The 13,243-nt window shown below is 41.1% G+C and overlaps 1 protein-coding gene across 1 annotated transcript; it reads left to right on the top strand.

The window, feature by feature from the left end:
• Positions 1-4,130: 4,130 nt before the first annotated feature.
• On the top strand, positions 4,131-12,128 carry LOC5504947 (von Willebrand factor A domain-containing protein 7). Its single transcript, XM_048725835.1, has 6 exons — positions 4,131-4,153; positions 6,893-7,948; positions 8,278-8,541; positions 9,184-9,501; positions 9,730-9,969; positions 10,558-12,128. The coding sequence occupies exons 2-6, from the start codon at positions 7,084-7,086 to the stop codon at positions 11,124-11,126; spliced, it is 2,256 nt and encodes a 751-aa protein (XP_048581792.1). The 5' UTR covers positions 4,131-4,153; positions 6,893-7,083; the 3' UTR covers positions 11,127-12,128.
• The last annotated feature ends 1,115 nt before the right edge of the window (positions 12,129-13,243 follow it).

The raw sequence follows: 13,243 nt of genomic DNA, 5'->3' as shown, positions 1-13,243 counted from the left end.
CCGATTTGTGGTATGGAGTGTATTCGTTTAATTAGAGGGGAATATTATAGAGGGAAATTTTGGAAAGAGAGTCGAAACTCAAGGGAGATTGCTTTCAGTCAGATATGAGCTGAACTGAGTTGAATATGAGTTTAATAGATTGAGCTTATATAGATAGCATTCCGGCTAACAACTTTTATATGTTTTCCTAGAAGGGCGGAAAAATTGTTTTAAATATATAAACCTTAAAATCAATATTCATCTTCTTCTAGAATGGATATGCTTACGTATACCTTTTACAGTTATAATGTTCACAAGGTTTTCGTTGTGAGAACCAATCATAACACGGAGGGGCCGACTCCGCCATCGGTGAGACGGGTAGTGCAACTAATAAATCTATAATCATACTACTTCGCCTATTATCAAGCGCTACCAGCCACCTACATCATCTTTTGTATTTATTTACAAGTGGTTATTAAAAATAGCCAAGATGGGAATCGACATTGCGCGCGGGTAATACCATAGTGTCCCTCTCTTATCATATGCTCTCTTTCTTCTCATGTGTATTAAACAAACTCAATTGATAGATAGATACGTTTAATTCACCCTTTTGCAGTGGAAACTGAATTACAGGGAGTGCGCAATTACATTGATGACTATACAGTAAGACAATTAGCATATTTAACAGTCACAAAATTTGACATTCTGTTAGTATTACATTACATTGAATGAGCGATCAGATCTTAATTCATAAGGGTGTAAAATAAGCGATTTTCTGCAATTTTTTAGGTTAGATTGCGGATTTTGGTCATCTAAAGACTTAATAAACTATGTGCAGAAGTCAATACAAATTATCACAACAGCTTTTACAGCCGATGGAAGTGTATGCTTTCTCACACTTTTCAAGGATAAAAATATGTGGGTGACGACACAGACCCTTAAAAAATTCCGACTTAGGAGAGACTTTAGAAAGAAAACGAATAATGAAACGAAATATTCAACTTTCCAATATCAATCAATGGCTGTCGTTTATAGTCTAAAAAAGCCTTGGGCGAGCGCGCGGGAGACCTGTGATATTCTAAAACGTTAGGGACTAGGCTTCATTTCCAAGATGGCTGCCAGCAAAATCGTAGTAATGCACCAGTCCGGCTCCTAGAATCCCGGGATTTAATACCTGTAAAACGGTGGGGGGGGCATCAACAAGCTGGGAAAGGGGGCGGGGTATTAACGCTTTACGTCTGTCTGATGACTCATTTCAATGACCACTTCCGGTGGAATGGCGCACGCTGATTGGCTGTTGAGCGGTCTGGATCCTGCTGTAACGATCGCGGTCGTTACAAAAACTTTTCCGGACAAACGAATCAACCACAAAAAGGTTGTGTTTTCTACACTGTAATAGCAATTTGTTGCCTCTTTTCTGCAACGATGAGTTTCAATGTTCATATTCAGACAGTGAGTTTTACTACGAGAAGCTTACTATCTTAACTTTGTTTACCTTTACAGTTGCTTCTGACAGTTTCGCTGATGTTCGTGAAGATTTTGTTCGCAATGACCTTCAGTAAAATCCAGTTCGTATTTCCACACAATGCTTCTAATCATCCACAAATGCATAGCTTCTAATTAAGACAACCTTTGAATTTTTACCAACAATTTTGTGAAATAATTTATAGTCCCAATTGATCGTCGCTTTCCACTCGAATTGATCGTAGAGATGTTTTCTTTCACTTGAATTCTCCACAGACAGTAAGATATATTGCCTAAAATACTTCTCTTGAATGAAGATATATTATGCAGGAAAATTTCTTGAGTGATTTGTCTTTATTCCCCGTATAAAGAGACGATTTGCTATCTTTTTTTATCGCAAATCAAATTTCAGCAAACTTGAAATTGTCGCGCGCGTTGCAATCATTATGGCGGGAAATTGTCATAACACAGGGAGTTTGAAGACGATTTTCCCTAAAGACAACTAATCAAAATGAAATAACATAAAAGAAATGATGTTTTCATGTGAAGGTCGGTAAAATCGGCGTAAAAAGCAATTTTCGATTTCATTTTACAAATCGACTCGTTATTTCGAGCTTGTAAATCCAGAAAGGGTTCCTTCTTTTACTTTAGCAGCATAAGTTTTCCTTCTCGCACAAATATTTAAAAAAGCCATAAAATAAATAACTTATTAACCTCGCTTGCTCGGTCCGTACTGAGAAGTCTCAGACCGCGGGCTTTTTGTACAGACCCCGCGGTCTGAGACTTCTCAGTTCGGACATCGCGCTCGGTTAATTACTAATTTCGGTCATCGTGTCGATTTGGGTTTCCTGTGGAACAAACCGCCGCCATCTCGGAAACGAAATCTCACGTCCCCTCCCCTCATCGTCAATTAGTAGTCTATGCGTTGCCTTTCCAGCTTAGATTTGGACGGACTCTGTGGAAACCAAGATTTGGTCTACCTTTGGCAGTCCGCGATTCACCGGGATTTTTCGCACTTGCCTTGTGTTTCCGATAATTGTTGAAAGCTCCTTCTTCGATTTATACCGACTACTTTGCGAACCTCTGTTGGGACACAGCGTATGAGCAGCCCACCCTGGTCGAAGTCCATAGTGAAGACCACGCCCCGGTTATCTCAGAAAGATACGTATGGCAATGTCTGCAGCATTTGAAGAACACTGCAACCGGACCAGATCTCATCCCATCTTGGATATGGAAAGAACACGCAGAAATATTTACATCAATCATCTGCAAGATTTGGAACTGGTCTCTTGAATCAAGTGTTTGGCCGTCGTCATGGAAACGTGCCCATGTAACCCCCCTACCTAAAGTGGATGTACCAAAGGGCAAGACCGAGTACAGAGGAATCAACATTACGCCTGTTATCGCCCGAGCTTTCGAAAAAGCTGTTTATAACATTCACGTGCGAGAAACCGTAGAAGAACTTCTGAGTTCCACTCAGTTTGCATATAGAACTGGCGGGAGTTGCACAGACGCGCTACTATGCATGCAGCACTCGGTCTACGGCTATCTAGATAGTCCGGAATGCAAAGCCGTCAGATTGTTTGCGATGGACTTTTCCAAAGCGTTCGATAGCGTAAAACACGTAAATTTGTCATGTAAGCTTAAACAATTACCATTAAGTCCCTTTATTGTTAATTGGTATCTGAGTTTTTTGGCTAGCCGCCAACAGCGCGTGGTATACAATGGGTTTGAGTGCCATTGGAAATGTGTAAATCGAGGTACAACGCAGGGCAGCGTTAGTGGCCCGTATCTTTTTAACATATTTATCAATGATTTAGAAATCAATTTATGTAATCAGCCCGCTCTGTTTAAATATGCTGACGACTCAAATATTGTTATTCCTGTCTGGGCCAATGGCGAATGTCGCACGGACTTAGTAGATTTGTTTTTAACTTGGACAAAGGACAATGGCATGGTATGTAATTCATCTAAATGCAAAGAGCTAGTTTTCCGCAAGAAAGGGTGTAATCAGAATATCGAGTTAGTGAACAACATTCCGCAATGTACGGTATTACCGATTCTAGGGATTACCTTTCAGTCTAACGGCAAATACAGTGAACATGTGCGTTCCAAGTTAACAAAGGCAAATAAGTGTCTTTACATTTTAAGATCTTTAAGAAAGGAAGGAATTTGTCAAGAAGAACTCGATCACCTCTTTAAGTCTATTGTCCTTCCTAATTTCACTTATGGCTTGTCCGTTTTTGGTGCCTCAGACTCGGATCTCACAAACATACAGAACTTCCTAGAGAGATGCTTTAAAAGGAAATACATTTCAAACATTGTAAACATCCGTAAACTTCTAGAGGAGGCAGATAAGAAGATTTATCGTACTCGCTTAGATCAACCTGAATATCCTCTGAGCAAAATCCTGCCTAAGAAAAAAGACCAAAAATACAACCTCAGAAAAAGAAATGTGATTTATCCTAGGGTTCACTCAGAGCGATTCAAAAATACTTTTGTCAATAGGCTTGTCTTTAAATATAGTGACATATAATTGATGTAGCGCATTTACTTATAATCGGTTTCTCCTACATTTTGTAAACTTAGACATGTTGATTTATCTAAGGCAATAAAGATTATTATTATTATTATTATTATTATTATTATTATTATTATTATTATTATTATTATTATTATTAATACGATGGAGATATCAAAGAATTATTTGGTAAGTATGACGACTTATGATCCGATGTTTTACGGGGTTTGCTTATCATGGCTTTCGAAGTTTGTCATTTGATAATAAAAGAACTCGGATAATCAAACTAGCCCCTCACCTAAGGGCAAAGCGAAAGATATTCAAACAGCCCAAATCCCATTGCCTAGGGATTGTACTGTAAGGCTTTGTTTATAAATGCAACTGAGCGAAATAACTTTATAAAGGGAAGACAAACCAACCAAATTCTTAGAATGACGGGTAAATAATAAGCATTCAGTAGATCTCTGTGTTATTTGATGAGACTTGTGTATAAAGGGGAATGTAAAATCAATCCGAATAATCAAATTTTTCTGCCCCGCTTCTCGGCCCTTCTAATATCAGACATATATTTTTTTTGTTTTGTTTTTTATTTGATACTGGGTTTGCAGTATTTTATATTTTGAGTCTATTTTTCCACAGCAATGTCCAGTCCAGAACTAGAACTATGATTGCAAGTTATTGCCCAAGAAATAAAACAAAGTTGATTGCTACATCGCAGGCACAGAGGAGACACAGAGATTCTTTAGAAATCAGTGGGCTTCAGTGAATACTGCAGTGTACTTACATGCAGAAGCTATTGTTAGGGGGAAGCAGGAGATCATAAATTCTGTATAGTTCACTATATGTTAATACATGAGCAGTAATCTTTTCAGTAGCTATTGTCATGGCCACCACTTAGACCCAAATAGCTTACTGCGTACGTACAGGCATGCAGCTCGGGGTGGGCACAGGGGTTTTGCCCCTCCCACTCAACCACCAAAAGTAGTCTTTTTTTAAATATACTTAATTTCCATAATATCTATACTGCACATCCACTCCACAGCTAATTAGATTGCTTGTTATGGTTATCAGGCTTTACCTTTCCTTTTCTTGACATACAATGCCTTTAATTAAATAATTTCTTTTGTTTAATAAAATAAAGACTACAAAAAATTTGTCTTTGTTCTATTTCTCTTATAAAACAAGCAGAGAAACCATGAAACAGGGGGTTAATGATCAGCCAAGAAAAGTGGCTGCAAAGAAAAGGGGGTCTTGCATAAATCTGGCTTATGGAAAATGTGCAAACTGCCCAACACAAAATCTAAAAGTATATAGATTTAACCCTTGCAATTGAATGACCAACCAATCTATGAGCTCGAGCACTTCACTTCTCCATGAGAACTTCTAGTAAGTAATATATAATCTTTCAACAAATCTAATTCTCTGATAGTATTGAAGTTTGCTCGCTATCTATGGATGTCTGTTGATTTTCTCAATTTGGGGGTAGCCTGTGCTGAATTGGGTGTACCATGCAACCGCCTTTTCCTGCCGAAGTTAAGTTCACTGAACATTGCAGCTCAAAGAAAGGTAAGCAGGGTTATACCACAAGGCCGCCTAAAAATAAAAAATAAAAATCAAAAAAGAAAGACTTGAAACAAATCATATGTCAGCCCCCCGCGGAGCGCATTATCCAAAATGGAAGCCGGGTTATGCGAACTCCGTGTTTTCGGGGTTTTCGTGCCACTTTTCAACATGCTCCGCGGTTCCTGTGTACAATTGAAGTATGGATTTCTATGGTGGGTCGTTATCGGAAAACACCGGGGCCATGAGCCGGGGGTTTTAACAGCGTCACAGGTCCCAGTAGCCGGGAAAGTAACGAGCATTTCACACCACATGAATGATTTTCCCCGCTATGTCCAAGATTGACTGATATGCTACCCACTCCCAGATAGATATGGATGTTTCCTTCTACTCGAATTTTTATGTTAACAAAATGGAGGCTGACAGAAACACTTTAAGTCAGAAGTATGTATTTTGTTGTTGTTGTTTTTTTCATCCGTATGCGTAAAAAACAAGCTGTCCGTAATAGTGGGATGGTGGTGTCGCTAGAAGGCGAGAGTAGACTCGTGGGATGGGGGATATCCCATAAAAAAGACAGGGCCGATCGTCGGCAATCTCAGTTTGGTTTGGTCAACAGCGCATTGGACAGTTTTCAATGAGAGTACCCGATTTACGGTTATAGAGTTTAAAAAAAGTGGCTTTTTTACGTAAAAATGTTGAAAAAATAGGCGTTTTGATGGTTATTATTTCTCAAATTTGCGCTTAAAGCTTTATTGAATCTACGGTTAACGGTTTACCCCCTTTAAGCACCTCATATTGGGAGGGTCGTGGCAATTTTAGAAATAGATTACTGTTATAGTTACTGTCGGAAGTCGGAAGTTTTCAACACTCAGTCGACGCAGTTGAAAATTAAGTTTCTGGATACTATTTAGGACACATAATTAAATGATCTTTCGTTTTTGGTCGTGATTTCTTCCACGGGAGCATGCGGGCGGGTAATTTTATTCTTATTTTTCTATGTTTTTATTTTTTGCTAAAATCTTAAAACTTAGGCTTTTCGCGTGTAGAAAAATGATTCATCTAATCATAAGCACCATTGAGACAGTTTAGCGCAATGAAATTGTTTTCCGAACACAACTTTCGGCGTATGGCGCGATTGGATGCCTATCTTTTGCCTGATTTCTTGTTGTCAAAGAGCGCATGATCCTAAAGGTAAAATGGAAAAAGAGCTTAAAATAAAATAAAAAAAAGTTGTATGCTGCACAAATTCTGGCGGCACGAAACTATTTTTTTGCGTTTATGGGAAAGCAGAATCGCCCCATAAGAAATAGCAGTTGGTAAAATATTTATCTTTGTTGAAAATAACCACGTCGCTCCTCATTTTACCAGTTACCATGCATGTTGCGGTGCAAAAGGTGGTGGAGATGTTTGGTCCTATGCCATTACCCTTGAGTTTAGTCTTCCGTCATAGCTGAAGCAGCCTGTGTGACGCATACGATGTAATATAACACCAATTTCCGGTCAGATTTTCGCCTACAAAACATTCGACGCACTCGCGTAAGAAAATAGACTGCGAAATAATGGGTCTAGCCCGAGCAAGCGTGGTAGTAGCCTTTGTGGTTGTATTCTTTGCACACTCGGCATGGCCAGCGGGACTATTCTCAAGTATGGCCTCCGTTAGAAGCGACTTGATGGCTTTCTCTAGAGGATCAACGAGAACAGTGACAGTCACAAGGCCTGAGCTGAAGAAAGTCACCCCAGTCGTGAATCCCGTCCGTCCTAAGATAACTTCCACAAGCGACAGAAAGCTAAAAGTATTTCCCATGGTTGTGGGTCCTGTGGGACCTAAAGGTTCTAGAGGGAGACCTGGAGGTGGAGGCGGATGGGGATGGGGATCGCGACCGCGACCGCGACCACCACCAGCACCCAAAACAAAACTAGTGTACGTCAAACAAAAGAAAACATTTCCCTCTCGCACGACGCCTTCTAACAAGTTTCTAGAGGCTTTGAACACAATCGAACGCGCAATAGCAGAGGCGAACGCAGCAGCTAAATCAGGCGTTGGACTTCATTATTCCGCGGCTAAACTCACCGCTATTCGTGATAAGATCAAGCTTGCCGTCGATAAGAGAGGCTTCCCTGTCGGTCGCGCACTTCTCGGCAAGGCCTTATGGCTGATTAAGCATAACTCTACACCAAGGCGCGGGAAGCGAGCGGCGCAAGTAGACGCGTCGACTTACATGTCTGAGCTGAAAGTCTCGATGGGTCCTGCGAAATTCGACGAGTTTATGGCGGTTCATGGTGATGTGACGCTCATGTTCGCCATCGATACCACTGGCAGTATGTCGGCGGAGATTGAAACAGCTAAGAAGATTGCCGTGGACGTGATCAACTACCCGCGAAACAACCCCGTGAATTACATACTGTCTCCCTTTAGCGACCCAGGTAAGCGAGGAGCGTTTGATTGTTATCTCGGGCCCCATCTAAAATATGCAGTTAACAATCTAAGGAAGTCGGGGTAGTGCATTCTTTCAAGTTGGAGGGGGTGGTGGTAGGGGTACATTAAGAACAGATTCGTAATACAGCTTAACCGAAAATCCTTAGACGAATTGTAGAGCGACTGGGTAGGAGACTTGTTAAATCGCGACCTGAATCAAGTACGAACCATGCTCGCCACTTGTGAATTGCAGGTGCATCACAATTTCTTCCTGTTGCGTCTATGCACTGCAACACGTTTGTCAAATTCATACTTATATATTTGGCATTCGCCTCAGATACCGGCCCTTTGATCTTCCGTGACCTTTCCCAAGGCGCAAAATTCGTGGACGATATCAACAAGCTGCGAGCTAAGGGCGGAGGCGACTGCGCGGAGCTTGCGTTCAAAGGCATACTGGACGCCCTGATGGAGGGTCCGGACTGGGGGTCCCCCATGTACGTATTTACAGACGCCCCGCCCAAAGACGCCACACCGGATAACATACAGAGTGTCAAAGCAATGGCGGAATATCTCGGCGTTACCATCAATTTCTTCACTACAGGTAAACGTCGAGGCTATTGAGTAATATCTTATTAAAGTTAAGAGTAGACGTTATAAAATGGGTATAACCAAATCAACCAATCTAATCAATAGCTTTGCGCCTGCAGAAAAGATGGCAATAGGAAATGGCAAAGCCATAAAAAGTACTGATAAGTGGGGAAACAGCAAAAAGATAGATATATTAAATAAATAAATGAAAAAAGAAAACAATAAAGAAATCGAGCCAATTGGTCGATAATCGAACACAGAAGTCGAATTAATAAAAAATAGACCATACTTCCAGACATAGGCTGAAGCACCGTATGGCAGCATAAAGCTTTACCGCTAAGCTGGAAATTTAGACCGTAACACCGCTATCTAGCGAACTGTACAATACAAGGACATCTTCGATACTGGAATATTTTGAAATCTATCTATAGAATCTATCATTCATATTTCTTCTATCATTGCCATCTGGGACAATATCTAAAAAAAGCGCAATACTTTATGCCCGAAAATAATGTCTCGCATCCCTTATGGCAATCGTTGTATTCGGCATGCCTGTTTTACAGTATTGGAGCGGAACTCTGCCCCATTCAACAAATATGCAAATCACATTAGCATACAGTTTTATAAAACTCTTACTATGGTCTTGACTTGTCAGGCATGTGTAATCAGGCGGGAAGTAACGCCATCTCCCTTCCGTCCCCGGATCGCTTCAAGGAAATTGCTGAGGCGACTTCCGGTCAGCTGTTGACCCTCAAGAATGTCTCCGAGCTCCAGCAGCTTGATGCACTGACCGGAAGTGTCCTTGGCGGATCTAATATCATCAGTGCTGGCTCAAATTTCGTAAACCGGAAGAAGCGAAGTCCTCAAAACGGAAGTTATCGGTTCAAGGTGGACGACTCAGTGGAACAAATGTCAGTCTGCATAACTACTTCCGGCACCAATAAAAACGGCATCGAACTACAGGACCCTACAGGTGTGTGTAGCAGTATGCTTAGTATTGTTCGGGAACCCTGTGTGTTTATGCATATCTGTCCTTAGTATAACACCTGTGCTTATTATAGTTTCTACTATGAATAACAATCACATCCGGTCGTTTTTATCAGTGTTTGATATTCTGTGCTGATCATTGTTACTAAGGATTACCATAATATCCGGTCGTTTTACTCAGTGTTTGATATACTGTGCTTATTATTGTAACTAGGGATAACCATCACTTCCGGTAAGACGTCACTTTCCAAGGTATCAGTCTATCAGGTAAAAAACCCCAAGGCAGGGGCCTGGACCCTAGTGGTGCCGTCTATCGCTGGCCACCATGAATACTTTGTCAAGTCCACGAGTGACACCAACATAGACTTTGAGCATTACTTCCTGTTTGAGATGACGTCAAGAAAGCGCGGGAAAATAGAGCGTGCCGAGCTACCTCTGTCGTACTCTCTGAAAGGTGGGTCGTTTCGTTGACACTCCAGTTGATTATAAGAATCACCCCTCGGAGAGGGGGGGGGGGGGCAATACTGTCCAACACTGTCCCACATTGGTCATTTGGAATGGCAAATTGTCAAGCACTAGTCGCAAATGGCCAAATGGTAATATTATGTTGTGGGATGAAGGATGGGGGAGGGGTGGGTCTTTAATCAATACATGAGGCCAAGGCATACGGATGTGGCGAATGTTGGATTTGGTGAAAAATTAGGGGGAGGGTTAGTCCAATACTTAACAGATACTTAACTGCAAGTACCGTGGCCAAGGCATGGGGCTATGGCAAATGGTGGATTTGGTGAAAAGTAAGGGGGAGAGGTGGTTCCCTTATACTTAAAAGATATTAAGCACTGCAAGTACCACGGCCAAGGGATAGGGCTACTGTATTGTTGGCAACAAAATGACTTAGTAAAAAAGAAGTTATTCTAAGCCTTTTTAATACATGTTTTGGACATCCACCGTCCGCCTTATAACCTTTCTTATGAACTCACACAATCTGTCTTACAATCCATTCGTTAAAAAAACAGTAAATGAATAAATGTTTTCCCGTCAGGTCGCTCCATCAAACTAGTGATAACAGTAGCAGGCGCAGATAAAGTGAATCGCGAGACCGTCACTCTAGAGCTGATCAACAAGCAGGGGGGGCACGTCAGGGATGTACCACTGAGGTCAGTAGACGCAGCCGGGGTGCGCTATCTCGCCATATTCACCCCTCCCTCAACTTCCTACAAACTCAAACTCAAGGGAAGCACGAAAACGGGACGAGACTTTGAGCGCGTGTCAAGAAACATCGTGGAACCCAAGTCAATGCTGTTGCGTATTCTGGACTCGGTGACTGATTTCACCATTTCGCCTGGACGTAGAACCAGCATCATGTTCCAAATGTTCTCCGCGGCTCCCTCGAGGAAGACTATTGAAGTGAGCGTGATTGACAAGAAGAAAATCGGAAGAGTTTCGCGATCCACCCGAACCATTACTCCAGGCCGCTCGATCTTCATCCCGATTAGTTTTCTGGCTCCCCGCGGGACTCCTGTGGGAGAGACTATCACGGCTGTGGTGACGGTTACCGTAGAGGGGACTGGGGAGAGGGTGTCGCAGGCTGTACAACTTATCGTGATGTAGGCATGTCACGCAAGATGACTAATGAGATTTCGGTAACACAATGCGCGACAAGTCTAGTGAGCTACGGGGACTTTAGTGTCACGCAGTATATCGCCACAGACAAAACAGTTTACGGTACTACGTTAATTGCTACGCTTGAAGGTTAAAAAAATTACTGCAACTTTGATGCTAAATCGCTTTCTGACTTTTTTCAAACTATCAGAGTTACATTGGAAGCCAGCATTTGTTCGCAGGATATTGAAAATCTATTGTTAAAAATCTTATATTAAAAGTAGTTAGAAATCGTTATATTAGGGAGGTGCTGTAGACAAAGCACGGTGAAAAATTAGTAGCGGGGGTAGTTCAGCCTGTTCGGGATTCCTGTGCTTGCCCTGGGCCAAAAGAGCCTGGGTCTAGGCCTTTCCAGATTGTGCTCGGAACTATTTTAGCGCAATTTGGGTTTGGGAGAACTATTTGGATCAGAGAGCACTTTTTGGATAAACAAGTCAACTTCTAGCTTTTTTAACCCAAGTTACTAGATTTTGTTGTCTTATATAGACATTTCTAGTTTCCTTAACTACAAATAATATTATCTCAACTAGGCTAAGACTGTAAGACTGGTGATTTCGACATTTTAATGGGTAGCCTGTGCTTTGGTAACCACAAATATTGGTTACCCTGTGGAGTCCATTACAATAATAGAATGCCTTATCTAGAAGATCTGTTTGCCATGTTTTCCTGTTTTACATCTATTGTTATTATTTCTCGCTAGGAGATTGTTATAATTAAGGTCTGTTATCAGGTTTGACACTATTGACATTGGTGATGTTTTTAAATGAACAAGTAGTATCCAAGTAACAAAGGTAAACAAACACAAATTTATAATACAGTTAGTTGTTAAACACTAAAGTGTGATTTACCCGTTCATGGACAACAATATGAGATACTTTAATGCATGTATTTAATAAAAGCAATATTCTTTCTTTTATTCAAATTTTAAATAAAACACAACTTATCTCTAAATTGTTTTAAAAACATACGGTAATTTTCTTTTCGCCAATGAGCACTATTTGAGCACTATTTTGATTTTGGAGCACTTTTTGGGTGTTTTTGGGAGCACTATCTGGGAACGCCTAGCCTTGGTAGAGCTAACCCAGAGAGGGCATATTGGTATTTCGGAGAGGTGGCTACCTGTGACGGGCCGTAGCTAGCATGGGGATGAGAGGGGGAGCTGCCCCCTTTGAAGAGCAGGAATGTTACAAAAGACATATGGTAGGAATAGCGTCTGCTCCCGAAGCAAATAACAAAAATTTTCTAGCAATGGCCTTGGAAGATGCTAAGTAACATTTTGAAGAAATTGTGTGTGTAACATGCCGTTACAGGACGGGTTGTCATATTGTTCAGGTTAATTGTCGTATAGTATTTCATGTTTCTATCTTGAGAAACGGAAGTCCTTAAAAGTTTTGTTTATCTTTAAGGATAATTTAGATTTTGTTTACAATTGATGGTTTCCTTAGTCTAGATTTTAGCACGCCCGTGCACCCTCCGCTCCAATGACCTTTTGTGCGTCTAAATCCAGGGAGTGTCCAGTTTCTTATACGTGGCAGAATAGTGATTTCTTCTTTTCGTTTCGAAACTTTTATTTGGCAAGCTAATTTCTTGAATTTTCTTCGAAATTACATGCCATTTTCATCCCTTGGTTTGGACATTTTTTATTCTCACTTTAGGAATTGTCATTATTTATGGCCGGGGGGCTCCCACATGGGAACCCCCTCGGGATGGGGGATTGCATGTTTTGTTTATATGTATCTATATCTAGTATTATAAATGTAGTTTTGTGGTTTTAAGAGAAGGAGGGGGGTCAAACAAGTTTTTGGGTTTCTCCTGGGGGGGGGGGGGGGGTCAGTTAAATTTTAAAAGTTGCTTTATCATTAGTGTTATTTTAGAGTTACCTAGGATTGATTTTGTAAATACGCAGGGACGAGAGACCAACTCTGTGATTTCCCACGCCCTCACGCTTTTGGCTGATTGGTTCGTTTTGCCAAATGTATCCAGTTCTCCCTGTTCCCTTTTGGATTATTTGACATTTATATCCTTTCATGTGGAACCACCACGTAGATTACTGTCTGGTCCTAGCG

The sequence above is a fragment of the Nematostella vectensis genome, chromosome 1, assembly GCF_932526225.1.
Source record: "Nematostella vectensis chromosome 1, jaNemVect1.1, whole genome shotgun sequence".
In the NCBI taxonomy this organism is placed as follows: Eukaryota; Metazoa; Cnidaria; class Anthozoa; order Actiniaria; family Edwardsiidae; genus Nematostella; species Nematostella vectensis.
Note: the sequence above shows the minus strand (reverse complement) of the source record. Positions and strands in the feature narration are given on the sequence as shown.